General features: G+C 37.2%; 1 protein-coding gene across 29 annotated transcripts in view; it reads right to left on the reverse strand.

Annotated features, from left to right (window-relative positions):
• UBE3A (ubiquitin protein ligase E3A) overlaps window positions 1-26,414 on the reverse strand; it is a 97,818-nt gene that overhangs the window by 36,810 nt on the left and 34,594 nt on the right. For 6 of the 29 annotated variants that reach the window (XM_089309218.1, XM_089309219.1, XM_089309228.1 and 3 more), the window contains 3 exons: window positions 24,273-24,336; window positions 21,634-21,753; window positions 18,026-18,070 (listed from right to left, as the gene is read on the reverse strand). The exons of 1 other annotated variant lie outside the window; for it this stretch is intronic. In XM_089309218.1, coding sequence (XP_089165344.1) covers window positions 18,026-18,070; window positions 21,634-21,653 — 65 coding nt within the window. In that variant the 5' untranslated portion in view covers window positions 21,654-21,753; window positions 24,273-24,336. Of the gene's footprint in view, window positions 1-18,025; window positions 18,071-19,002; window positions 19,173-21,152; window positions 21,219-21,633; window positions 21,754-24,272; window positions 24,337-24,912; window positions 24,972-26,414 lie in introns of those variants that run through there. 22 more of the 29 variants (XM_070053549.2, XM_089309238.1, XM_070053547.2 and 19 more) reach the window with 7 other exon arrangements.

Here is a 26,414-nt window from a genome sequence, read left to right on the forward strand (position 1 = left end):
TACCTTTCAAATAAATAATAAATAAATCTTAAAAAAAAAAAAAAAACAAAAAACTGGAGGACAAGACAAAAAATAAAGATGGCTACACTCAATGTTTTTTATGACCACAGATGCAAAAACCCATAGCAAATATTAGCAAACCAAATCCACCAACACATTAAAAAAAAAAGATTACACATCATGATAAGGAAGATTCACCCCAGGAATGCAAGCATAGGTACACATACACAAACCAATAAATGTGATACATCACATCACCAGAACAAAGGGGAAAACTGGATGATCATCTCAATAGATTCACACAAGGTATCTGATAAAACTCAACATCAATTCATGATTAAAAAATCTGAACAAAATAGGTACAAAATTAACGTATCTCAACATAGTAAATGTAATATTTAACAAGTCACCAGCTATCATCAACAAGTACAGGGAAAAATGGAAGACTTATTACAGAGAGTCAGGAACAAGACAAGGATACCCACTTCTACCAATTTTACTCAATTTAATAAGGAAGTCATAAACATAGCAGTTAGGTAAGAAATAAAACAGCATCCAAACTAGAAAGGAGAAAGTCAAATTGTGACTGTTCAGTTAACACAATGTACATACAGAAAACCAAAGAATCCACAAAAGACTATTAGAACTAAAGGAACTGAATAAAATTGTACTGCAAATTCAGTAACAAAATCATTAGCATCTCTACAGGCCAACAGCGAATTATCTGAAAACAAAATCAAGAAAACAATCTCATTTACAATAGCTACAGAGAGAAAGACAGAATAAAATACATAGGAATGAATTTGGCCAAAGAGATGAAAGCTCATTACATGGTAAAGTACTACACATGAATGAAACAAACTGAAGGGAACACAAACAACAGAAAAAGATCCCCTGCTCATGGACTGGAAAAATAATTACTGTTCAATTGCCTGTACTCACAAAAGTGATCTACACATTCAACAATCCCTATCAAAGTACCAGCAACATTCTTCATGGAACTAGAAAAAACTCTTAACATTCACATGGAACTCCAAAAAACTCTAAATAGCAAAATAAATCTTGAACAGAAACTACAAGGCAGGAGGTATTATACTGACATAAGAATATACTGCAAAACTACAGTAACCAAAAACTGCATGGTACTGGCATAAAAACAAATAGATCAGCCAGTGCCGGTAAGGCCACCACCTGTGGTACAGGCATTCCATATGGGCACCAGCTCGAGTCCTGGCTATTCCACTTCCAAGCCAGCTCTCTGCTATGGCCTGGAAAGGCAGTGGAGGATGGCCCAAGTCCCTGGGTCCCTGCACCCATGTCAGAACCCAGAAGAATCTCCTGGCTCCTGGCTTCAGATTGGCGCAACTCCAGCCATCTGGGGAGTGAGACAGTGGATGGAAGAACTCTCTCTCTCTCTCTGCCTCTCTGTAACTCTGCCTTTCAAGTAAATAAATAAATCATTAACAAAAAAAAAAAAAATGGATCAAATAGAATAAAAGGCTACAAGTAAACCAACATATCTCTAGCCAATGGATCATCAACAAGGTTGCTAAGAACACATTTGAATCCTCACAACAAATAATTCTGAGAAAACTGGCTATCTACATGTAGAAAAATTAAACTCGACCTCTTTTTCTCACCATACACAAAAATCAGTTCAAAATATATTAAAGACACTGAGGCTAGCATTGTGGCACGAAGGGTTAAGCCACTGCTTGCAATACCAGCATCCCTTATCAAGCTGCTCTGCATTTGATCCAACTCTTTGCTCATGTGCCTGGGAAAGCAGTGGAAGACTGCCCAAGTACTTGGGCCCTTGCTACCCATATGGGAAACCAAGATGGAATTCCAAGCTCCTGGTTTCAGTCTGGCCCCCCATTTTAGGAATCAACCAGTACATGGGAAGATTCATTCATTCTCTCATTCTCATTCATTCTCTCTCCCCCCACCACACCCATCTCACCCTCCCTGCAAGTCACAGTGTCTTTCAAATAAATATTTTATAAAAACAAAAGGAAATATGTTAAAGACCTAAATTAATATCTGAAATAATGAAATTACTAGATGAAAATGTAGGAGAAATGAAATTTCAGGTTGTGGGCACAGGCAAGGGTGTTGTTGGATCAGACCCCAAAGGCACAGGAAGCTAAAGTTGACAAATGGTATTAAATAAAACCTTAAAAACTACACAGAAAAGAAAATAAGTAACAGAGTAAAGGAACTACCTACACAACGGGAAAAAATTTGTGCAAACTGTACATCTATCAAGCAGTTAATAAAAATATAACAGGATACTTCCAATAGTTAATGAAAATGGAATTAAAAGGTAGGCTAATTTTAGGACACAAACTTGTCTTACAAGAATTTTTCAAGAACTTTTTGAAGATCTCATAATGCAGATTTCAAATTTTCTTGCATCAAAATAAACTTATGTTTTAATTCATTTTTCCATTAACTTTTTGAAATACTTCAAGATATTTTGCCCTTACTTCAAGAGCTAAAAGAAACCCATCAAGCAAACAGATCAAATAATACAATTAAAAGCAGGGAACAGATCTAAATATTATTTTTTCAAAAGATGCAATACAAATGAACAGGTCTAAGAAAAAGTCACACAATCACTAATCATCAGTGAAATGCAGATCAAAACCACAATGACATCACCTTATCCAGTAGGAATGGCTATTATCAAAACACAACTGTTGACAAAAATATGGAGAAAAGGCAACCCTAGCACACTGCAGTGTGAATGCAAATTAGTGCAGCCATTATGGAAAAGAATATGGAAGTTCCTTAAAAAATTAAAAACAGAACTACCATATTAACAATTCAAACACTGAATACATTAGAAAGGGAAAATGAAATTAGTCTTTTAAAAAGATATTTGCATTCCCATGGTTCTTTACAGCAGTACTCACAATAGCCAAAAATGGAAATAATCTATGCATTCTTTATGAATACACATAAGAAACTGTGGAACATATACACAATGGAGTATTTTTTTAAGATTTGTTTGAAGGGCAGAGTTACAGAGAGGCAGGGGCAAAGAGAAAGATCTTCCATCCACTGGTTCACTCCCCAAATGGCCACAACAGCCAGAGCTGGGCTGATTAGGAGCCAGGAGCTGCTTCAGAGTCTCCCAAATGGGTGCAAGGGCCCAAGCACTAGGGCCATCTTGCACTGCTTTCCAAGGCACATTAGCAAGGAGCTGGATCAGAAGTGGAGCAGCCAGAATTTGAACTGGCAGCCATGGCCACTACACCATGGCTGGGGCCCCATTTTTCAGTCGGAAAAAAAAGGATACTATCCTGTCCTCTGTGACAGCATGGATGGAACTAAGGATATTGTATTAACTGCAATAAGCCAAGACCAGAAAGACAAGTATTATATGATGTCATTCATATGCAGAATCTTCTAAAGTTGATCCCATAGAAGTTTACAATATAACGGTGGTTACCAAAGGCTGGGGAGAGTGAGAAGGAGGAGAGATGGAGAATGATTAACAGATTCAAAGTTACAGTTAGATAGGAGACTACTGCACAGCAGAGTGACTATAGGCAGCAATAATGTAATATGTGTATTTGGAAAAAAACTAAGAATTCTGAATGTTTTTACCACAAAGAAATCATAAATATTAAAAAGAAACCTGCTATAATTTGAATATTATGCAATGCATATATGTACTCAAACAACACATAGGACCCCATTAATATAAACCTAAATATGAAAAAAAATTTACTTTAAAAGATTAATTTATTTATTTGAAAGAGCTACATAGAGACAGAAATCTTCCATCCACTAACTCACTCCCCAGATGGTCTCAACAGCCAGAGTGGGACCAGGCAGATACCAGGAGCTTCTTCAGGGTCTCCCACGAGAGTAGCAGGAGCACAAACACCTGGGCCATCATCTGCTATTTTTCCAAGGCCATTAGCAGGGAGCTGGACCAGAAGTGGAACAGCTGGGAAATACTAGCTCCCTTGTAGGAAAGGGAGCTTTCCCTTTCCTTGTGGGAAAGACCGTGGCTTTCCAAAATGCGGGCCCCAAGATTTTTATTTCTTAAATTTCTACACATTTCTTACTCATTAGGAGCAAGGACAGATGCTGGTGCTGTGGCACAGTGGATTAAAGCCCTGGTCTGCAGCACTGGCATCCCATATGGGCAATGGTACGAGTCATAGCTGCTCCACTTCCAATCCAGCTCTCTGCTAATGTGCCTGGGAAAGCAGCTGAGGATGGACAAAATCCTTGGACCCCTGCACCCACATAGGAGACCCAGAAGAAGCTCCTAGCTCCTGGTTTCGGTTCAACTCAGCTCCATCCATTCAGGCCATTTAGGGAGTGAACGAGCAGGTGGAAGATCTCTCTCTCTCTCTCTTTCCCTGCCACCTTTCTCTGTAACTCTTTCAAAATACATAAAATAGCAGCCGGCGCCATGGCTAACCTGGCTAATCCTCTGCCTGCGGTGCCAGCATCCCATAGGGGTACCAGGTTCTAGTCCCAGTTGCTCTTCTTCCAGTCCAGCTCTCTGCTGTGGCCCGGGAGGGCAGTGGAGGATGGCCTAAGTGCTTGGGCCCTGCACCTGCATGGGAGACCAGGAGAAAGCACCTGGTTCCTGGCTTCGGACTGGTCCAGTGCTGGCCATGGCGGCCATTTGGGGAGTGAACCAATGGAAGGAAGACCTTTCTCTGTCTCTTTCTCTCACAGTCTACAACTCTACCTGTCAAATAAATTAAAAAAGAAATACATAAAAGAAATCTTTTAAAAAATCAAAGTTCAACATACAAAAATCAATTTAATACACTGCATTAATAGACTGAAGGACAAAAAAACTATCTCATTTCATGTAGAACATGAATTTGACATATTCAACATCCAGGTCTGCCACATGGGTGGCAGGAGCCCAAGTACTTAGGTCATCCTCCCATTATTTTCCTGGGTGCACTAAAAGAGAGCTGGAATAGAAAGACTCAAGTGACACACTGATATGGGATGCCAGCATCCCAGGCTACAGTTTAACCCTCTGGTTTACAACACTAACCCCTCAACTGGCTTAACCCACTGGAGCACAACTCCGGCCCCTCAATACAATTTTGGTTCAATCATTACGTGTCAGTTTAAAAAAGTTTCTTTAAAAGGACAATGTAAACAAAGAGATAAAAACTCTAAGAGCCAAAAGAAGAAACACTAGATTGGGGGAAAAAAAAAAAAACTGGAACAAAATTAAGAACACTGTTGATAGACTTACTGTGAGCACATGAAGAAGTAACAGCCTGAACATGTATTAACAGAAACTTAAACTGAGAAGTAAATGTAAGAAAGAGAAAAATACTAGAATTACAAGATAATATCAAAACATACAATATACTTGTAATGAAAATATCAGATGGAGAAGGGGGATGGAATATGTAAAACAAAAATGACTGATAATTCCCCCAAATTAATGTTATCAATCAAGTCATAAAATCCACAAAGTTCAGAGAACAAAGATAATTGCCAACAATACTATATACTTGGGCATAATACAGGAAAGTATAGTAATTCAGAGATAAAAAAAATTCTGAAAAGTTGGGAAAAATAATTACCTTACCTATTTAGGAAAAATAAATAAAACTTAAAGGTGCCTTTCTGCAAACAGAGAGCAAAGTGAAACATTAAAGTATTCAGAGAAAAATGCCACAATTTAGAACATGGCAGGTCACTTGTGAAATCAGCCTTCAAAAGTGAATGAGAAACATCTTTTATTCTAGGACAAACAAAAATTTGAGCAATATGTTTTGAGTAAACATGCCTTCAAAAAGGTGTTAAAAGAAGTGCCTTGCAAGAAATATTACTAGATAGAAACATGTATCTGCATAAAGACAAAAGAAGGAACATAAGAAGGTAAAATAAAATATTTTATTTTGCTTACATTTAATTGACTTAACAGAGAAACGTTTGTTTAAAATACTATCGGGGCCAGTGCTGTGGTGTACCGGGGAAAGCCACCATCTGCAGTGCCAGCATCCGAGTGCTGGTTCGAATCCCAGCTGCTCCACTTCTGATCCAGCTCTCTGCTGCGGCCTGGGAAAGCTGTACAAGATGGCCCAAGTCCTTGAACCCTTATACCCGTGAGAGAGACCTGGAAGAAGTTCCTGGCTCCTGGCTTCAGAATGGTGCAGCTCTGGCCATTGTGGCCAACTGGGGAGTGAACCAGTAGACAGAAGGCTTCTCTCCTTCTTTCTCTGTGTTGCCGTTCAAATAAATAAATACTATCAACAGAGTATACAATTATGTGTCCTTACATGTATATTTTATGTACAAATAAACACACACTTATACTAATTATAAATAAAAGAAATGAATAAGAAAATTAAGATTCAGAAGGGAGTATCAAGCAATCAGTCAATCAATCTCTATCTAAAAGGCAGAGAGAGAATCTTAGAGAGAAAGAGAGAGAGAGAGAATGAATGAATCATCTATCTTCTGGTTACTCCCCAAATGTTAGCAGTCAGGGCTGGGCCACCAGGAACTCCATACAGGTGGGTGACAGGGACCCAAGGAATTGGGTCATCATCTACTATTTTTCTACTTACATTAGCAGGAGGCTGGATGCAAAGAGAAGCAGCCAAAACCCAAGCCAGCGTTCTGATACAGGATGCTGACATCACAAGAAGCAGCTTAACTCGCTGTTCCATAAAGCCAGTCCCTAGAATTATTTTGTTATGTTCTCCCTACTCATGAAACAGCATAGGGTTCTTTCAAAGTAGCTTTGGATTACTTGTAAATATTCAAAGCAAACTCCATGTCAATCAGTAAAACAAAATTTTTATAAAATGATATATTAAGAAAGAAAAAAAACTGGAATCTTTATAAAATGTTCAATTTAGGGGCCAGCGTTGTAGCATAGGGTAAAACCGCTGCCTGCAAGCCAGAATCCCATACAAGCACCGGTTCTCTCAGCTGCTTCACTTTCTGATTCAGATTCTTGCTAATGGCTTCAGAAAAGCAGCTGCAATGGCCCAAGTGCTTGTGCACCTACTACTCACATGGAAGATCTGAGAGAAACCCATAAATCTTGGGGGGGGGGGGGGGGGGGAGTGTCCCATTTAAACCATAAAAGTCAGAAAACACATGGAAGATAAAAATATAAACAAAGAACACAAGGACCACAGAATAAGAAATATTAACAAATTTAATAGACATTAACCCAACTGTCAATAAAGACACCACACAAAGGTGGTCTAAATGCAACATTTAAAAAGGCAGAAATTATCAATCAAAACGTAAGATCCAAGTATACTGTCAACAAGAAACTTACTTTAAACACAGATGCATATAGATTAAAACAGTATGAAGATAGATATATCATACTGACAGCAATAAAAACAATGTAGGAGTAACTATATATAAATCTCAGACTGAGCAGACTTCAAAAAAAGTAAATTTAACCAAGATAAAGAAGGACAATACTCCAAGAAGACAACAATCCTTAATTATATGCAACTAACAACAGTTACCAAAATATACAAGAAAAAACTGACCTAGAGGAGAAAGATGTAAACAAACTATTATAGTTGAAGATTTCAATACACCTTGATGAGAAATGGACAAATTCAGGAGGTAGGAATCAGTAGATAATTAAATCTGCCAAGATCGATCAAGTGGACTTTACTGATATGTACAGACCAATTACTCACAGTCTTAAGGTTACACGGAGCATTCTCCCAAAGCAGATTGCATTCTGGCACACAAAACACACTTTAATAAATTTAAAAGAAGAGATATCATATAAAATGTCTGCTATAAATCCAAAATGTAATTCAGATAGAAAACAGTAACAGAAAGGTAACTAGAACATTCCAAAATACTTAGATATTAAAAACCATGCTTCACAATTTCAAAATAACACAATTTAAAAAAGAAACTTCAGGAAATATAAAACTGTTTGAACTGAATGAAAACACAATTTTCAACATTTATGAAACACAGTGAAAACAGTCTTTTAGACATAAAAAATCAAACCACTGAAGTATGTGTTGTAGAAGGTCCAAAAATCCATCATATAAGCTACTGTCTAAGGAAACTAGAAAAAGGGCAGGCCAGTGCTGTGGCATAACTGGTGAGGCCGCAGCCTACAGTGCCGGCATCGCATGTGGCTCCGGTTCAAGTCCTGGATGCTCCACTTATGATCTAGCTCTCTGCTGTGGCCTCGGAAAACAGTAGAAGATGGCCCAATTCCTTGGGCCTCTGTACTTGTGTGGGAGACCCAGAAGAGGCTCCTGGTTCCCAGCTTCAGATCTGTACAGCTCTGGCTGTTGTGGTCATCTGCAGAGTGGATCAGCAAATGGAAGACCTCTCTCTCTTTTTTTGTAACTTTGCATTTTAAATAAATAAATAAATCTTTTTTAAAAAAATTCCCACTCTGTAAAAAAGACACTGTCAACACAAAGAAAAGACAAACCAAAGACAAGGAGAACATATCTGCAGAAGATACATCTGATAGACTATTATCTATAATAAAAAATTTAAAAATCTACAATTAAAATAAACCTAACTTTGAAAAGAGGTCAAATACCTTAAGGGATCCTTCACCAAGGAAGATAAGCAATTAAGCATGAGAATGGCAATTAAGCATATGAAAGATATTCCAATCATCTGCCATGGGGAAATGCAATTTAAAGCAATAATAAGATATCTCTACATATTTTATTAGAATGGTCAAAATCCAGAAAACTGACATCAAATGCTGATGAAGATGGAGATCAATAGAAATTCTTACAAACAAAAAAATTGCAAAATGGTATAGCCACTTTGGAAAAACAGTTTGGCCATTTCTTACAAAACTAAATAACATTGTTTTCATAAAATCTAGCAATCACTCCTTAGTATTAACCCAAGGGAGGTGAAAACTTAAGACCACCCAAGAACCTGCATACGGATATTTATAGTAGCTTTATCATGACTGTCAAATCTCTGGAAACAAGCAAGATAACTTTCATTAAGTGAATGGTACATAAGCTGTGTACCATCTCTGGAAAATGATATATTTAAGCACTAAAAGGAAGGAAACTAAATAGTCATAAACCCAGGCCAGTGTTGTGGGGCACTGTGTTAGGCTGCCATTTGTGACACTGGAATCCCATTATCAGAATGCCAATTTGAAGCCGGCGCCGTGGCTCAATAGGCTAATCCTCCACCTTGCGGCGCCGGCACACCGGGTTCTAGTCCCGGTTGGGGCGCCGGATTCTGTCCCGGTTGCCCCTCTTCCAGGCCAGCTCTCTGCTATGGCCAGGGAGTGCAGTGGAGGATGGCCCAGGTGCTTGGGCCCTGCACCCCATGGGAGACCAGGAAAAGCACCTGGTTCCTGGCTCCTGCCAGGATCAGCGCGGTGCGCCGGCTGCAGCGGCGGCCATTGGAGGGTGAACCAGCGGCAAAGGAAGACCTTTCTCTCTCTGTCTCTCTCTCTCACTGTCCACTCTGCCTGTCAAAAAAAAAAAAAAAAAAAAAAAAAGAATGCCAATTTGAGCCTCAGCTTCTCTACTTCTGATCCAACTTCCAGCTAATGTGCTTAGGAGGACAGCAGCAGATGGCCCTGTCATCGCTGTGGGAGACCACAAAGGATTCCTGGCTTCTGGCTCTGACTTGGCCCAGACACCACTGTCTATAGACATTTGGGGAATAAACCAGTGGACGGAAGATCCCCAACCCCCCTGCTGTGGGTGTCACTCTGCCTTTAAATCAATAAACTGCCATAAAAAGAACTGGAAGAAATTTGAATGCTTATTACTAAGTGAAAGACGTCAATCCAAAAAGGCAACTTAACTGAATGATTCCAAGTATATGACGTTCTAGAAGAGACAATAAAAGGATCAAGAGCTGCAGAGAATCAGGAGATGGAGCAATAAATAGGTAGAACATAAGATTTTTAGGGCAATGAAAGTATTCTATATGACTTTATACAATGGTGGTTACCTGTTATTTCACCCAAGTCATAAAATGTACAACACTAAGAAATGATTGTGAATTAACTATTCATAATAGGTAAATGTTATGTGCCATTTGGTTTCTTGATTGTAACATATACCATTCTGTTGGGGGATGTTGGCAATAGGGAGTCTGTGCAGGTGTGAGGGGAGAGGTGTATTGGAAATTTGTCATCCTCTCAATTTTGCTATGAGCTTAAAATCACTGTAAAAGGGCCGGCGCCGTGGCTCACTAGGCTAATCCTCCACCCTGCGGCGCCGGCACACCGGGTTCTAGTCCCGGTCGGGGCACCGGATTCTGTCCCGGTTGCCCCTCTTCCAGGCCAGCTCTCTGCTGTGGCCCGGGAATGCAGTGGAGGATGGCCCAAGTCCTTGGGCCCTGCACCCCATGGGAGACCAGGAGAAGCACCTGGCTCCTGCCATCGGATCAGCGTGGTACGCCGGCCACAGCACGCCAGCCGCGGCAGCCATTGGAGGGTGAACTAACGGCAAAGGAAAACCTTTCTCTCTGTCTCTCTCTCTCATTGTCCACTCTGCCTGTCAAAAAAAAAAGGAGGAAAAATCACTGTAAAAAAAAAAAAAGCACAGCTTTTAAATAACACAGACTTACATGATATTGTAATGTTACTTCTAGGTATATATTCAAACGATTTAAAAATAGGATCTCAAAGAGACAGCTATACACTCAGGTTTATTGCAGCATTATCCACAATTGCCAGGAAGTGGAATCTACCCAAATGTCCAGCAATAAATGACTACATAAAGAAAATGTGGTATGTACATACAATGCAACATTATTCAGTCTTTAATAAATAAATCCTGTAGCATGCTTGAGGATACCATTCTATACAAAAAAAAAAAAAAAAAAAGCCAATCACCAAGATAAATATTTCATGACTACACTTATATAAAGTAATTAAAACAGTCAAATGGCAGAAACAGATTCAAAGACTGCAACCTGAACTAGGATGTTTTGGGGGTATTCAGATTGGCATGCCCTGGGATGTAGGAAGAATCACTAAAATGGAGAACATTATCAAAGATAAAATAGTTGAGTTGAGATTCAAGAGTTAGGAGTTAACTATATGAGATGGCAACATATCCAAGGTAGAGTGAAAGAGCACAAGCTTAGGCACCAGTTTCAAGGACAAAAACAGTGACTGCGCGCTCACCAAAGGATGACACAGCCACAAGACATAAGCTTCAAAGCAGCAGGGATTTTGTGCTGTGAGAAAAATGGTAGCAGTTCAAAGCAGAAATATGGGAAAGAAACAAGTCCAGGGGTTACTAAATAAACAATCTACCTTCTTTATCTGGGAATGCAGAAACTGTTCTAGAAAAATAATCACATTTCACTACTTAATTTACCTGAACTTGCTAAAAATATAGAGACTTCATGTAAATTACTGACTTTGGGCTCTGAGCACACTATTTCTCAGTTTTCTCCTTTCTTACTAGCTGTTTTCAGAATTCCTTTCCAAATCCAGAAATATCTGTACGTCCCAGGGATCTCTGCCATTAGATACTTTCTCTTGGGACAATTTCATTTTCTTAAGGCTTGAGCAATATGATTTTCAATTGTCTACTCCACTAAAGATCTAACTCTGCTTGAGACTCTGGTACAATCCCAGCTCCTCAGGCTATTTAAAACGAGCTCAAGGAACTTAATGTTTAAAGGAGAAAGTCAGATGATTTTAATATCATAAGGATGACTACGAAGACATTATAATATAAAGAGGCAATTTAGTAGCGATGAATCATAAAAAATGACTAGCAGCTAATAACAAAAAGTGTGGGAAGAACATTTTAGATAGAGGAAAATGAGTGAAGTAAAGAAAAGGAGAATAGGACACCTACAAGCAGTTAAAGAGCCTGAAATCTAACAGAAGTATAAAAATATGAAAATGGAAAAGCAGGGAGAAGCTAGATCATGAGAGAACTCAAAAGCTAGGACAAAGAATTTTGATTTTAGCCCACAGAGAAATAATTTAATAAAAACTAATGACCTTCTATCCACAAAACTGCAGATACTTCACTTTGTCAGTAATTTCATAAAATTCATAAACCAATAGCTAAGAAAAGATGCAGTTAGTCAATAAAGGGTTTTAAACAGATAAATGACTAATCAAATTTGCCTTTACAATACTTCCATTTACTAAACTGGGGAACAAAAGTGGTCAAAACTAGAGGCAGGCAATCTAGTTAGGAAATCACTGTTATAGTACTGTCGGCAAGAATGTAGCAGTAGCAAAAATGAAGAGAAAACCAACACAGGAAAGTAGTAGTTTGTAGGAAATATGCTCTAAGTAGCACAAGTTGAACATGTTGCCTCAATTTCTTCTAGGGGCAACAGGGTAGAGAGTAGTGCCACAGTTGAGATGCTAAACAGAGCATTCATTCACCAGCACTTAGTGATTTATGTATATAACATCATTTAATCTCATAATTATCATGAGATAGTAGTAGTTAGAGACAGAACTGTGTCAATCAAAGTTCTGCTATCAATTAGTTTGGGAAACAATATCCATTTTATTTTCATTGACCTTTTCTGGCTTCTTCCAGCTTGAAGAATTCCTTTCTGTACTTAAAACAGGTCTGGTGGTGATAAATTCCCTCTAATTTTTCTAGTAAAGTTTTTATTTATCCTTCCTTTCTAAACGACAGTTTTGCCAGGCAAGCTATTTAGGCTGATAGTTTTTACTTCAACAGGTTAAATGTCTCATTCCACCCTCTCTAGGCCTATAAGATTTATGCTAAGATGTCTACTTACAGCCTTACTGGAATATACGAAACATTTCTTTTCTTTTGCTGTCAAAATCCTCTGACCTTTGAAAATTTGTTTACATATCTTGATGTAACCTTACTTATGGTGAATTTTACTGGACTTGATATCTTCCTACTATTATAATATAAGCTTTGTGTCTGTTTTCCTTTAAATTCTTCCACTCTTTTTTTTATCCTTTTGATGTTGTTCCATAAATCCTGTAAAAATTCACCATTTCTTTCTTTTCTCTTTTATATCTCTCTACTTTAAAAAAAAATTTATTTATTTATATAAGGTAGAGTTACAGAGAGAGAGAGAGAGAGAGAGAGAGAATGGTCTTCTATCTGTTGGTTCACTTCCCAGATAGCTGCAATGGCAGGAGCTGAGCCGATCCGAAGCCAGGCAACAGGAGCCTCCTTTGGGTCTCTTACATTGATGCAGGGGCCCAAGGACTTGGGCCATCTTCTACTGGTTTCCCAGGCTAGAGCAGAGACCTGGATCAGAAGAGGAGCAGCCAGAACAAGAACTGGTGCCCATATGGGATGCTGGCACCACAGGAGGAAGCTTAGCCTACTATGCTATAGCACCAGCCCCAACTATATATCTTCAAATAACCTAAATTCAGATTTTTCTTCTTCCACTGCTGATGCCCTCTTTTGCATTTTTTCTTTCATTGTATTTTTCAGCTCCAGAATTTGACTTTTTTAATAATTTCAAACTCATAGTTAAATTTCTCATTTTGGTAGTTTACTGTTTTCTGTTTCTCTATAGTTTAAGATTCACTGAGCTTCTTTAAAAAAATTATCTGGGGGCCGGCACCATGGTACAGTAGGTTAACCCTCTGCCTGCGGCGCTGGCATCCATAATTGGCACTGGTTCTAGTCCCAGCTGCTCCACTTCCAATCCAGCTCTCCGCTATGGTCTGGGAAAGCAACAGAAGATGGCTCAAGTCCTTGGGACCCTGCACCCACGTGGGAGACTAGGCAAAGGTGCCTGGCTCCTGGATTCAGATCAGAATAGTTCCAGCCATTGTGGCCATTTGGGGAGTGAATCAATGGAAGGAAGACCTTTCTCTCTGTCTCTCCCTCTCACTATCTGTAATCCTACCTCTCAAATAAATAAAATCGTAAAAAAAAAATTCTCTGAATTCTTTTTCAAGCAGATCACAAACTGCCATTTCTTTAGAGTTGAAAACTGGTAATATTGTTCCTTTGATTGTGTCATGGTTCCCAGACTGTTCTTTATCCCTGTGGTCATGCACTGAAATCTGTATTTGAAAAAGATGGGACTTCAATCTTTTACAGATTGACTTTGGGAAAGTTCTTCACCAGTCAGCCTGCAGAGATTTGTGGTAGGCCATCTGGTGTGCAAAGGCAGTATTGCTCCTGGAATCTTTGGGTAGGCTGGTCTGAAGTCTAAGTCTCAGGTCTGGATATGAAACCTGACAGCACTGAAGTGGACCTATTTATTGGATCCAGGAACACGGTCCTATAGTCTGTGTCCACATGGACCTGCCTGAAGCCTGGGTCCTCATGGGCTGATCTGGTGATGGAGTAGGCTGGGAGTCTGAATCTGTAATACCAGCCAGGTGCTAGAAGGGGTCTGCACCTGGGCCCACAACAACAAGCCTAGCGCCTAAGTCCAAGGTACTGGCCTCATGGGGGCACAAGCTTGGAACCTGAGACCACAGGGCTGGCCTCAAGAGCAGGTTCTACAAGGGAGGTACTAAAATTCTGGTATGTGGGGCAGGTTTGGCACAGGGTCTTTTGGAGTAGATCTGTACTTTGGTTCCATAGGAACGTGAGGCCAGAGAGATTGGTTTGCAGTTTCACATCTACTGGTGATAAGGCAAGTGCACAGGCTAGATTAAGGAAAACCAGCTCAGAGGTTTGGTATGTGGGTACTGGCCTGGAGATTAGGTACAGAACCATGGGATAAATCCTGAGGACACAGAATCTGGCCTTGTACTTGAGTCCACAGGGATAATCCTAGCTTGAAGGGATCAACCCAGCAATAGGGTCTATAAGACTGACTGAGACCCTGAGATCTGAAGCAAGGAACACGAGAAGGATAAGGAGTAATAAGGAGACCCTGAGACCTCGAACAAGGAACACAAGGAGGATAAAGCTCCAGGTACTGGCTTAGAAGTGGGCTGTCCTGGAACTAGAAGTCTGGTATTCAGCCAAGGTGGGACAAGAGGCTCAGTCCATGGATATAAACTTAAGACTTTGGGGTCGGGGACTTGCCTGGCCCTCCACTTTACTGGAACAGGACCATTGTTGAAGTCAAATACAAAGTTTCAAGTTTATGCCCTTCTTTTTCCCCCAAAAGAGATTATCTCTGCATATTGCTACCCAGGGTTAAAGGAGAAGTGATGCAGGTAATTTAACACTGCCCTTCCTACTCTCTTTAATGTATCTTTCCTCATCTGTGCCAAATGCAGGAGCATCTGTGCCAAATCCAGTAATCTCTGAAATAATTTTCGTAGCTCTTCTGAAGGAATTTTTCTGTGTGGATAGCTTTTCAAATTAACATTTCTGTAAGATGAGTAATACAAGATCATATCTTGCTAGCATCTAAACCTTAAGAAGCCAGGTTTTTCATTAAACAATTAAACATTTTGATCTGGCACCACAACCCTCCAACCACTGCCTTCATCCAAAGCATATAAACTTATTACCCCGATGTTAATATCCTGTGCCATACCACTAGTGGTTCTAGCCCATCTATTCTGCTAATACCTAACCCTGGAATAATGTAATCTTCTGGCTACTAGAGAAAAAATTTACAACTGCAAGAGTGATAAGGTTTCTAATTTCAGCTAGCCACTGTGGCATGAGACTCTCAACAATCTTCATTCTACTTATTCACCCATACCCCTTAGTAACTTACTAAGTTTTCAGTATTAACAAGTTCCCTAACTATATACTAATTATACAATTCCACAAAACACAACTAAAAAATGTTTCATAAAAAGTACATGGTCACTAAACTAAAATTAAATACCTACTCAATTCTCTTAGGATGGCTACTATCTAGAAACAAAACAAACAAAAAAATTCTGACAAGATACAGAACAATTGGAACCCTTGTGTACTGTTAGCAAGAATGTAAAATGGTGCAGCCAATGTGGAAAACAATACAGTGGTCTGAGAAAATTAAAAATAGATTATCATATGATCCAATAATGCCACTTTTTAGGTATATGTCCAAAACAACTGAAAGCAGAGTCTTCAAGAGTACACCTATATTCATAGTAACATTACTCAAAATTGCTAAAACATGGAAGCAACCAAAGCATCCATCAACAGATGAATGTATATATAGTACATATATAAAATATAATCAGCCTTAAAAAAAGAAAATTTTGACACATGCTATAATACAGATGAACCTTGAGATCACTATGCTAAATAAAATAAGTCAATTGCCAAGAGATAAAAACTGCATGATTATACTTATATGAAGTATTCACTAGTCAAAATCATGGACACAAAGTAGAATGGTGACTGGCAGCAGAGAGGGGCATAGGGAATTATCTTGTTTAACTCCACAAGTCTTAAAAATGTTTTTTCAAGGGTCGGCACTGTGGCGTAGCAGGTAAAGCCACAGCCTGCAATGCCAACATCCCATATGGGCACCAGTTTGAGACTCAGCTGCTCCACTTCCGATCCAGCTCTCTGCTATGGCCTGGGAAAGCAGTAGAAAATGGCCCAAGTCCTTGGGCCCCTGCATCCACAAGGGAGACCTGAAATAAGCTCCTGGCTTCAGACTGCCACAGCGCTGGCCATTGCGGCCATCTGGGGAGTGAACCACCAGATGGAAGACCTCTCTCTCTCTCTGTCTCTCTGCCTCTGCCTCTCTGGAACTCTGCCTTTCAAATAAATAAATAAATAAATCTTTTAAAAAAAAAGTTTGGCAAAATGATACACTGTTAGAATTGTTGTAGTGATGGTTGCACAATATTAATAAACTTAACACCATTAAATTGTACATTTAAAATGGTGAAGAGGGTTACATATTTTATAGCTTTTTAAAAATTAATAGGAAGTTACATTGGCATATATATTTGAAAAATATATCTACAGTCCTTTTTTGAAGATTCACAATGTCCATCAGTACAAAAAATAATTTCCTACTATTTTCAGTTTAAAAAACCTTGATTTTCTGACCCTCATGCACAAACACATTTAACATTATGTATCATCTTTACCTCTTTCTTCTAATTTCAGATAAATGTCTTTCCTCTTATTCAAGGTCAAACCCAATAACTGTATCTTTCATTCTGATCCTTACTATCTCAAAAACCCTTACCACCTCTATTACCTTAAACTTAAGTCTTCAAAATGAATCAATAAAACCTTACTTCACTTTCTAAATATTTGCCTTATACCTAGAAAATTTATTTTGATATTTATATTGTACTACTGTCCTTGTTAATGATTTCACTGACTGAACTACTGAAGTCGTCATCATCCTAACTTTAATCCTGTTTATCCACTGCTAAAGCTATTATCAATACATGTCTAACAGCATTACTACCTCTTACTGAGTGAATTCTTTAGGACTCCAAAATATCTGTAAGATATAAGCCAAAACCCTTCAGAGAGCATGCCATGGTTACAGTCTTTTCTATCAAGTCTTACCTCTTTCCCAGTCTATGATCTGAAAGTCTTCAATTGCCCACTGTCCTCTACCCTATGCTGTTTCACAACTTTGTTCATACTTATGCTTAGTACAATCCAGCTCACAGTTCCAGATGCCTATTTCCCTGGCACATATTAAGATTTAACTTAGTCTTCTCTAGTTAACCCTATCTCCCTTCCATCAGAATTAGGTTCTTAGTGCATACCTGCTTACTCCAGGACTTTACGTCCAGGGTACACTCTGGTGACCATTCTGCCTCAGTGAATGAAATTGTTTCTGCATCTTTTAATCTGAGTATATTTTAAATTTCTGCAAAGCAGGAACTAATTCTCATGCATCTCTGCACCCAAAACATAATACCTGATGCCTTACACACAAGATGGCACTAGATTATTAAACTCAACTTCTTTGTCAACCTCCCTTCTACCACACAAAGGATAAAGCAAAAAGATAAGAATCCAAGAGCATGAAATTTTAAGTGTAGAAATCTAGTGACTTCTTACCAAGGTTTTGAGGTATTTGATAAGAAAAAAAGCAAGTATGTTTCTATGTCCAAATTTGCTTTTAAAATATTTTAACTAGAAATCATTTTCAAGTAATGTGGTAATATTCAAAGCTGTCTAGGGCAATGTAAACAAGTCATACTTACATTCGGCTAGCTTCAATGTCGTCAGACTGAGGTTCTCCTGGTGATCTGTAAAATGCAATTGAAGAAAAAGTTAGTAAAATATTCCACCATTTTCTAAAAAAGGGTAAACATATAACTTGGAAAGACAGGTTGAAGAATAAAATATAAGCACTAGATGCAATAGTTTTTAAAATAAACATTTCAAATGAGAAAAAAGTAGTCAGATCGGCTTACCATACAATACATTTAAAGTACTGGACTAATAAAAAACATTATGCATTATCTTCAAGAAAAGGAAACTGTTAACATTAGTCAGATACCAACAGATAAACCACTATAAATCATAATTATTTACAGTTGAATATTTATAATAAAAACAAACAAGCTTTTATTTTACGAAGCTATCTTTTGCCCAGTTTTGATTATCCATATTAATAAAATGATATTCAAAATGGTTAACAAACTACTGCTAAGTTAGACAAACTAAAGCTTGGGACACCAGCTGTTTTTGTAAATAAAGTTCTATTAGGTATTATCTAAGGATGATTTCACTCTTAAAAAGCAAGAGTGACTCTCTGTGGCAGAGACCATATGGTCCACAAAGCCTAAAATATTTATTATCTAGACCTTAACAAAAAAGCTTGCCAATCTCTGTACTAAATAACAAACTAAAATCTAACAGCCTCAGTGAGATACCATTCTGATCATGATTATCTTGATTCCACAATGAAATTAGGTCTCTCTAAAAACATATTAGCAGGATGTACTACCTATCTGAAGTATACTGCCTGGGCTACTGAAGTTAGCTCTGAATAATTGTCAATTAATTCAGTTTTAAATAGTTGTCAATTACTTTGATACCTCTGAATGTACTGCTGTTATTTAAAGTAGAAATACTGAAAATTCTAAAGAAGAAGGTTTTCACTTTCATTTTGAAGGACACAAACCCATATTTTCCATGACTATTACAGTATAAAAAAAAAAAAAAAGCCTGTTACCTTATTCATTTTTATAAACAGCATTAGTCAACCACTGCTGTAAAGTAATCCAACAGCGGCTGGTGTTGTGTTGTAGTGGATAAAGCCACCACCTGCAAAGCTGGCAGCTCATATGGGTTCCAGTTTGTGTCCCAGCTGCTCTACTTCCAATCAAGCTCCCAGTTAACGGCCTGGAAAAAGCAGCAGATGATGGTCCAAGTGTCTGAGACTCTACCAGCCATGTGGGAGACCTCAATGAGGCTCCTGGCTTCAGCTAGGCCCAGCCTTGGCCATTGCAGCCACTGTGGGAGCAAATCAGCAGACAGAAGATCTCTCTTTCTCTCAAACTGTTACTCTTACAAATAAAAAATACACAAATTTATTTAAAAAAAAAATGTACAGCAACATAATACCAATTTCTAATGTTTCAAATTCGTAATAAAGGTTAAAAAAATTTTCTTTGAAGTCAAAACCTGTATATCAAATTGGTACTATAAGGACTTGATTTGTGAATTTATCAGACTTCAGATATCCAACTTAAAAAAAAAAAACTTAAAAGAATTTTAAAATCAGAGTCATTAGAAGAAAATGTTCCCCAAATTTATGGGCTTCAAAAAAAAATTTTTATTAGGGTTTCAAAGTTACACTCACTGTAGTCTATTCATATTCGAAGGACGCAATACTCCAGCAGCTCAAATATTTATTTTAGATCTTTCCAGTATATTTAAATTTTATAGAAAATTGTTTAAGAACTAAAAACCGGAGCATGCTGGAGGTGGTAGTGACTTTGAAGTTACACAATGTAAAAATTTCACTCTACCCTCTCCCCAGGGATCAAGCAAATCACCTCTGTGACACACCTGGTCTCTACCAGCCTTGTGGGGTAAGTACCCCAAGATTGCTTCCAAACTAGTATCTTTTAGACAGAAGAGCTAAAAACTGATGATATGCCCATGTACCAGCTGATTCATTTTTGCCAAGTGTGACCCCCTAGCATCAGATATCATACTATAAAGAGACAGAGCTGGCTTGCAAAACAAAAACTAAATTCGTGCTGGCACTGAGGGAAGACGGGCAGATTAGAAGCTTTCAAACATGTAGGTATCAAACTCTAAAAATTATCAGGGCAAGGTGAGGGGAAAAATGGGACTTAATGATAGGAAAATTAAAATAGTACTGCAAAAAAAGGAAAGACACAGCCAAAAAGGAAAACAAGCTCAAACCTTAAAGTAAAACATATAATGGCTGCAAAGTCTTGAGATTCTGAAACAGGACAGAGATAAAGTTCAACATCAATTTTTCCCAATTTCTTTCCCCTAAACAGTATGTGATCACTTGTATCAAAATGTCACTATTGTTATACTAGATAATTACTTAATATCTATGTATGTTAAAGTGAGTTACTAAAAACCGTCTATGAGTCAAACCAAATAATTTAAACCAATCCAGTCTAGAAAAAGAACAAAACAATAAGAAAAAATTGAAAAATTTTCCTTAAAATAAATCTATTCTGGGTCTCATATATAGCATATTACTTTCTATTCAAATAGGAAATGTTTTTTAAATCGAGAGAAAAATGAATATACAGAGAATAAACACTCTTCTTGCAGTATTAATGATCCATTTCTCAATAAATTTCTAGTCATCTTGCTTAAACATTTCAATAATATTTTAAAGTTACCAAAAATTATCCTAAAGTTAGGATACAAACTCTTCAAACTATGAAACACACAAAGGCACTTCAAAAACTTTGTGGAAAAATGGAATTACAATTTTGATACAGAAAAACTTTTAAATTTTTACATGTTTTTTTCAGGACATGAATTTTTTTAAGGCCCCCTTATACAACAGTTCCCACACTCTACTCTGGCTCCTTCAGAGCTTATTTATTCTTTACTGCTAAGATGTTGGGAGTTACAATCCACTATGTGCTCATAATTTTACTAAATTAAAAAAAAAAAAGCCATTGTTATCTTAAACCAGCAGAGTAACAAAGCAGAAAGAAAATTTTAAAAACGAAGCCATAACTAAGTAGTATTAAAAAAATAGAAAATACAGCTTAGAAAAGTCTCAATTTTAAGTCTTGATTTGAATAGCAAAAAGTATGATCACAAAACACCCACTAATCTGAATACTGCAGCATTAGCTAGCAAATTCAAACGGTGGCTCACTTCCAATAATACTGGGTGCAGCTTCTCCATCCTGCAAGCCACTCCTTTTACCTCCACTGTAACTCTCTAGGAGAGAAAAGTATACTAGTTTTATTAAAGTTATAAAAATTTCTAGAAACGTATCTTAATTAAAACACCCACCACGTAAAAGACACACTTTAAAATGTTTATTAAGAAATATTACAAATCTCCTTTACAATGTATATAATAAAATGTTTATATGTTACAACTTGAAATTTTTTGAGAAATGCTTTCCTGTTTATCCACACAGATAAGTCTTCAGTGGTGGCTACTGATATTCTGAATGAGGGGAAAAAAATAAATATTTCAGAATGAGACTAAATGAAGAAATAAATCAACTCTTAGGTCCACTATTCTTGGCAGTGTTTCTGCCAACTACACATTTTCTCCATTTTTACAGCATGTATTTCACTTTACAATGGCAGCCTTTTAAAGGCTCTAACATAACATTCAAAATTACCTTTTACAAGCTGTGGCCATTCGGTGACATCAGGGTGATCACAGCTTTGAGTCACTGATTAAAAACAGGTTGGCACACCAGTCTAGCTGCTAACTTGATCTGAGCGTAGGCTTAATAACTCTAATAAATTAAACAAATCTTTAGTTAGAACACTTTAATATATAAATCCAATTCATTGTTCAAATAATAATTTGAAACTTTAAATTAGGTGTCAATGCAAAATTCATCAGAAGAATAATTACTACAAAGAACTATTCTTCAGCATTTTGTTTTCTTAAATGATATTTTCATTGAGAAAACATGGTATAGGTTGAACATCCCTAACCTGAAAATCCAAAATGCTCCTAAATAATCTGAGGGCTTATTGGGAGCATTTTGGATTTTCAAATTATAGAATTTTTCAACCAATAAAGTCTATACAAGTATTCAAAATCCGAACAACTCAGAAATAAAGCATTTCTGGTCTCAATTATTTCAGACAAAGGAAACTCAATCTGTGATAATACCTTCTACTTCTGTGTAATGTTATGAGTTTACAAAGCACTCTGCTTGGTAATTACCTTGAATCTCAAGACAACTTGACTAACTAATAAAGCTATTTCATACATAAGAACTTTAAAAAATCAAGCAGCCTCAGAGTGATTAACTGACTTGCCCAAGATTTTAGAATTAGTGCTGAAACTAGTAATAAAATGCAAATTTACTGAATAAAGAAGTTTGGATTTTGGAGGCTGAATTTTTATTTTGGTTTAGTTTCGCTACTTAATGTAAGAGCAAAAAAATTAGGACATGGATTGAGACCTCAAAATTATGGCAACAGGTTCAATATGACACATTTTAGTGATAGGGTTCTTAAACAGATGAAGAAAACAAATCACCAAAAATGAAAATGTTTAAAGAAATAGTTATATACATACACACGCACATATACAAACCAAAGTGTTACTTATTCCATATTTACGTAGATTCACCACACATTAGCCAAAACTCCTTGGTTACTGCATGAAAATACGTCCTAGTCTTTCCAGTCAAACTCATTAGATTCAATTTCATGAAAGATTATGATAAAACTATGAAATTATATCCTCCTTTCAACCAAGTTATCTTTTACCCCCTTTTAAGGTGGCCTCAGCTAAATTTTCCTAATTGTCATGGTCCAAATTTTGCAGATCTCCTTAATTATACTACAGGTTTTGGCAAGCACAGCATACATGTGATATAGCCTTGTATCAAGAGATCCTTTCAAACTATTAGTTTTTCCTCTTGTAATTCCCCTACTGAACTGCATTATTCAGGCACTATCTGAGGAGCAACTAAGGGAAGATGAGAAAATTAGAAGGGAATGATCTTTCATAATTAATGCGTTCAAACTAACAACAGACAAGCACAGAAGGCAGTTACCAGCATGGACCCAGAGCCAAATAAAAAACATCAAGGTATCTGAGAACCCATAGAGAAGTGCTGACACATCAATGCTTGAGCCTGTACTTCCATAGCTATGAACACAGGGCTTTAAATCCAGATGAAGGTGAGGAGTTGTCTGAGTATATGTAAATAATCTCAGGAAATGCCCATAAATAAGACTTACAATCACTATAAAAAGATGAGAATACTTCAAAAAGTTCATGGAAAATGGATTTAAAAGATAAGCAAAAATTGGTACAAAATATTTTGACATCCAATCATTATGAGGAAATGAGGGGAGTCTTTAAAAGTTCATGAAAAACGTGAATTAGGAAAAAAGTATACATGGAATTAACAAACTTCTGCACCAAAACAAACTTCTTTTAATTCCATTTCCCACTAATTCTTTGAAGTACCTTGTAATTAAATTTGACTGACATAATTACATGTCTTATTAAGAACCTATGTATTACTGAAGTCACATGAGAAAGAAGCAACAGCATTCCTGAAATGAAGAATGGAGTCAAAATAGTGAGTTTCCTCTTAAGTGTTGATGAAACTAATAGTGTATGTGATCTGGAAGATACAAATAACACTAACTTCACATCTTATAAACACAAAAATAAGAAAGTTAAAATATCTTTCAATTGACTAATTGAAGCCAAATTAAACAGCTATATGTATATTAAAAATTACAAAGTCAAAACATCTCTTCCAGACTCCTCTTTTATGAGGTCCAATGCTTAATAGAACACCAAACAAGCTCCAAACAGGTATTCATGTCCCTGGTTTGGCCATTCAGTAGCTGGGAAATCTTGGGCAAGTTACTTAACCTCTCTGAACCTTAGTATTCCTATAGGTAGAACTAAGATGTAGTAAGGACTGTCATGAAGATGAATGAACTAACATCTAAACAATGTCTGGCAAATAATGAAATCTTAAATGAAATCTATTATTAATATTCATAGCCCAACAGCCAAACCTGTCCCCTCAATCCTCTTATAAATACTATTTTTACTTCTCATGGCACACACTAATCTTCTAAATTCTTTATGCACTCCAGTTGGGTCCTGCATACAGCCTACCTATATAGTTACTTAGTACCTAGCACACTGCTTTAAAAATGGCAAGCGTCCAAATTTGCTGAACGCATTTGTCATTATTCTAACCATGACATTAAGATATTCATGCAATATGAATTCTTAACAAACAAAAACAAAAAAATGTAAACATACCATATTTCGCCAAACTTCTGAGGAGCTGGTGAATTCTAAAATCAGGCTCTTACAGATTTTTAACCTAAAATATAAAACACCTCACTCAATTCCTTTTACATAGACAACTGAATAAACTTTCAAATAAATTTTACTAAAAATCATTCATATTTTATAAAATAAATGTAAATTCATCTTCCATAATATTTATGAACATACAAGAACATATCAAGAGACAAATTACCCTACTGCTATTGCCAAGATGAGTAGAAGGGTATTTAGGCAGGTCCTGTGGCCTGAGTGCTTTCAGCTGACAAAGCAATGTTTTCTTATTTTAATCCACAAAGCTAAGTGCTTTCCATTTCTTTCCTCTACCCTCCCTCCAAGTATGCCAAAAATATATACAGGAGTTGCAAAAAGTTGGTGCAAAAAGGCAACTAAAACTAAGCTTATTTTAGTGTCAAAAAAAAAAAAAAAGTGACATCCATAATCTTTTCACAGTGCGCATTTTCTAGTAACTTTTTGAAGTGTCCCTGTTATAGGAACTCACTAAGTACACACCACTGATCCTTTCAGATAACTGCAACAATTCTGCTTTTAATTAACTCTATATGCCATGCATTTACTATGTTAGGTACAAATATGGGCATCTATCCACTACCTCCTAGAGTACTGGTCATGGGCAGGTCCTGTGACTGCTGCTTCTCAATTGCCAGGATACTGGATCAGGAAAAAAATATAGTAAAAGGATGAAGAATAATGCCTATCTGGAATTTAACAGACTCAGTACACAGAAATAAAAATATTATTTCTCAAATCAAACTTTTAGCATACCTATCAAAACTTAACTCCTACAACAAACTAATTCTGAAGCATAAAGCAAGCCTCCAAATAATCTCTGTAAAATGCTAATTCAGTTGTATAGAGTGTTTCTCTATAGAATATTAATTGTAATCTTTTAATACACAGTACATTATACCCTATGAGGAAATCAAATCCCAAAGATTAAGAATCCCACCCAGTATCCCACAGGCTGACAGCAGAAAATGAATACACTACACATAAATATTTTTTAGTAAAACTACCAAACTTTTAAGACACTAGAAGACTGAGTCTCAAAACCACCTAGGAAATCTAAAAATGCAGCTACTTGGGCTCCATCTTCAACAATATTGATTCAATGCAAGAGGGATGTATGAATCTGGACTATTTACATATACACTGGGTGATATACAGACCCCAATTTCAGAAACCCTGCCTAATTATGGATTAGAAACACAAAATCATAGAGGAAATACATAGTATCTCTAAGGCACAGGATGAATAAAAATTTTAAGCAGCAAAAATGTCAGTCACACTCAACTCTGTAAATTTAACCATCAGAACCACAACACCAGATGTAATACCCTTATTTATATTTGCTGTCTCTCCTTAATAGACGGCTCAGTCTAATAAGCTAATAAGAAACTAATAAGTAAAACATGTATCTATCATCTATTTCTATCACTAAGATTTTTATTTTATTCATTTCTATTTTATTTGTTTTCTATTTTATTCTTAAAATGACCTGCTGGCCGGCGCAACGGCTCAATGGGCTAATCCTCCGCCTGCGGTGCCAGCATCCCAGGTTCTAGTCCCGGTTGCTCCTCTTCCAGGCCAGCTCTCTGCTGTGGCCCGGGAGGGCAGTGGAAGATGGCCCAAGTCCTTGGGCCCTGCACCAGCATGGGAGACCAGGAGAAGCACCTGGCTCCTGGCTTCGGATCAGCGCAGTGCGCCGGCCGCAGCGGCCACTGGGGGGTGAACCGAAAAAAGGAAGACTTTTCTCTGTCTCTCTCTCTCACTGTCCGCTCTGCCTGTCAAAAATTTAAAAAAAAAAAAAAAAAAATGACCTGCCAAAAATTTCAGTCTCTTTCCCTCTCTGTATGTATGTGTGTGTGTGTGTGTGTGTATATATATATATATATATAGGTATATACATACACATAAAACCATACATGCATTATTATTAATACAACTGGTAATGGCCTTTATCTCCTCTCCAAAGGCCTATTTTCTTCAGAACTCATGTTAAAACTTATCTCACAGACTATATTTTTCATCAGTTTTTCTGTGACACCCAACACTTCCAGTTATTTTATGTTTTTGGTATCTTACATTTATCAG

This window comes from Oryctolagus cuniculus, chromosome 12 (genome assembly GCF_051225735.1).
Source record: "Oryctolagus cuniculus isolate XC-2025 breed Fujian yellow rabbit chromosome 12, ASM5122573v1, whole genome shotgun sequence".
NCBI lineage: Eukaryota > Metazoa > Chordata > Mammalia > Lagomorpha > Leporidae > Oryctolagus > Oryctolagus cuniculus.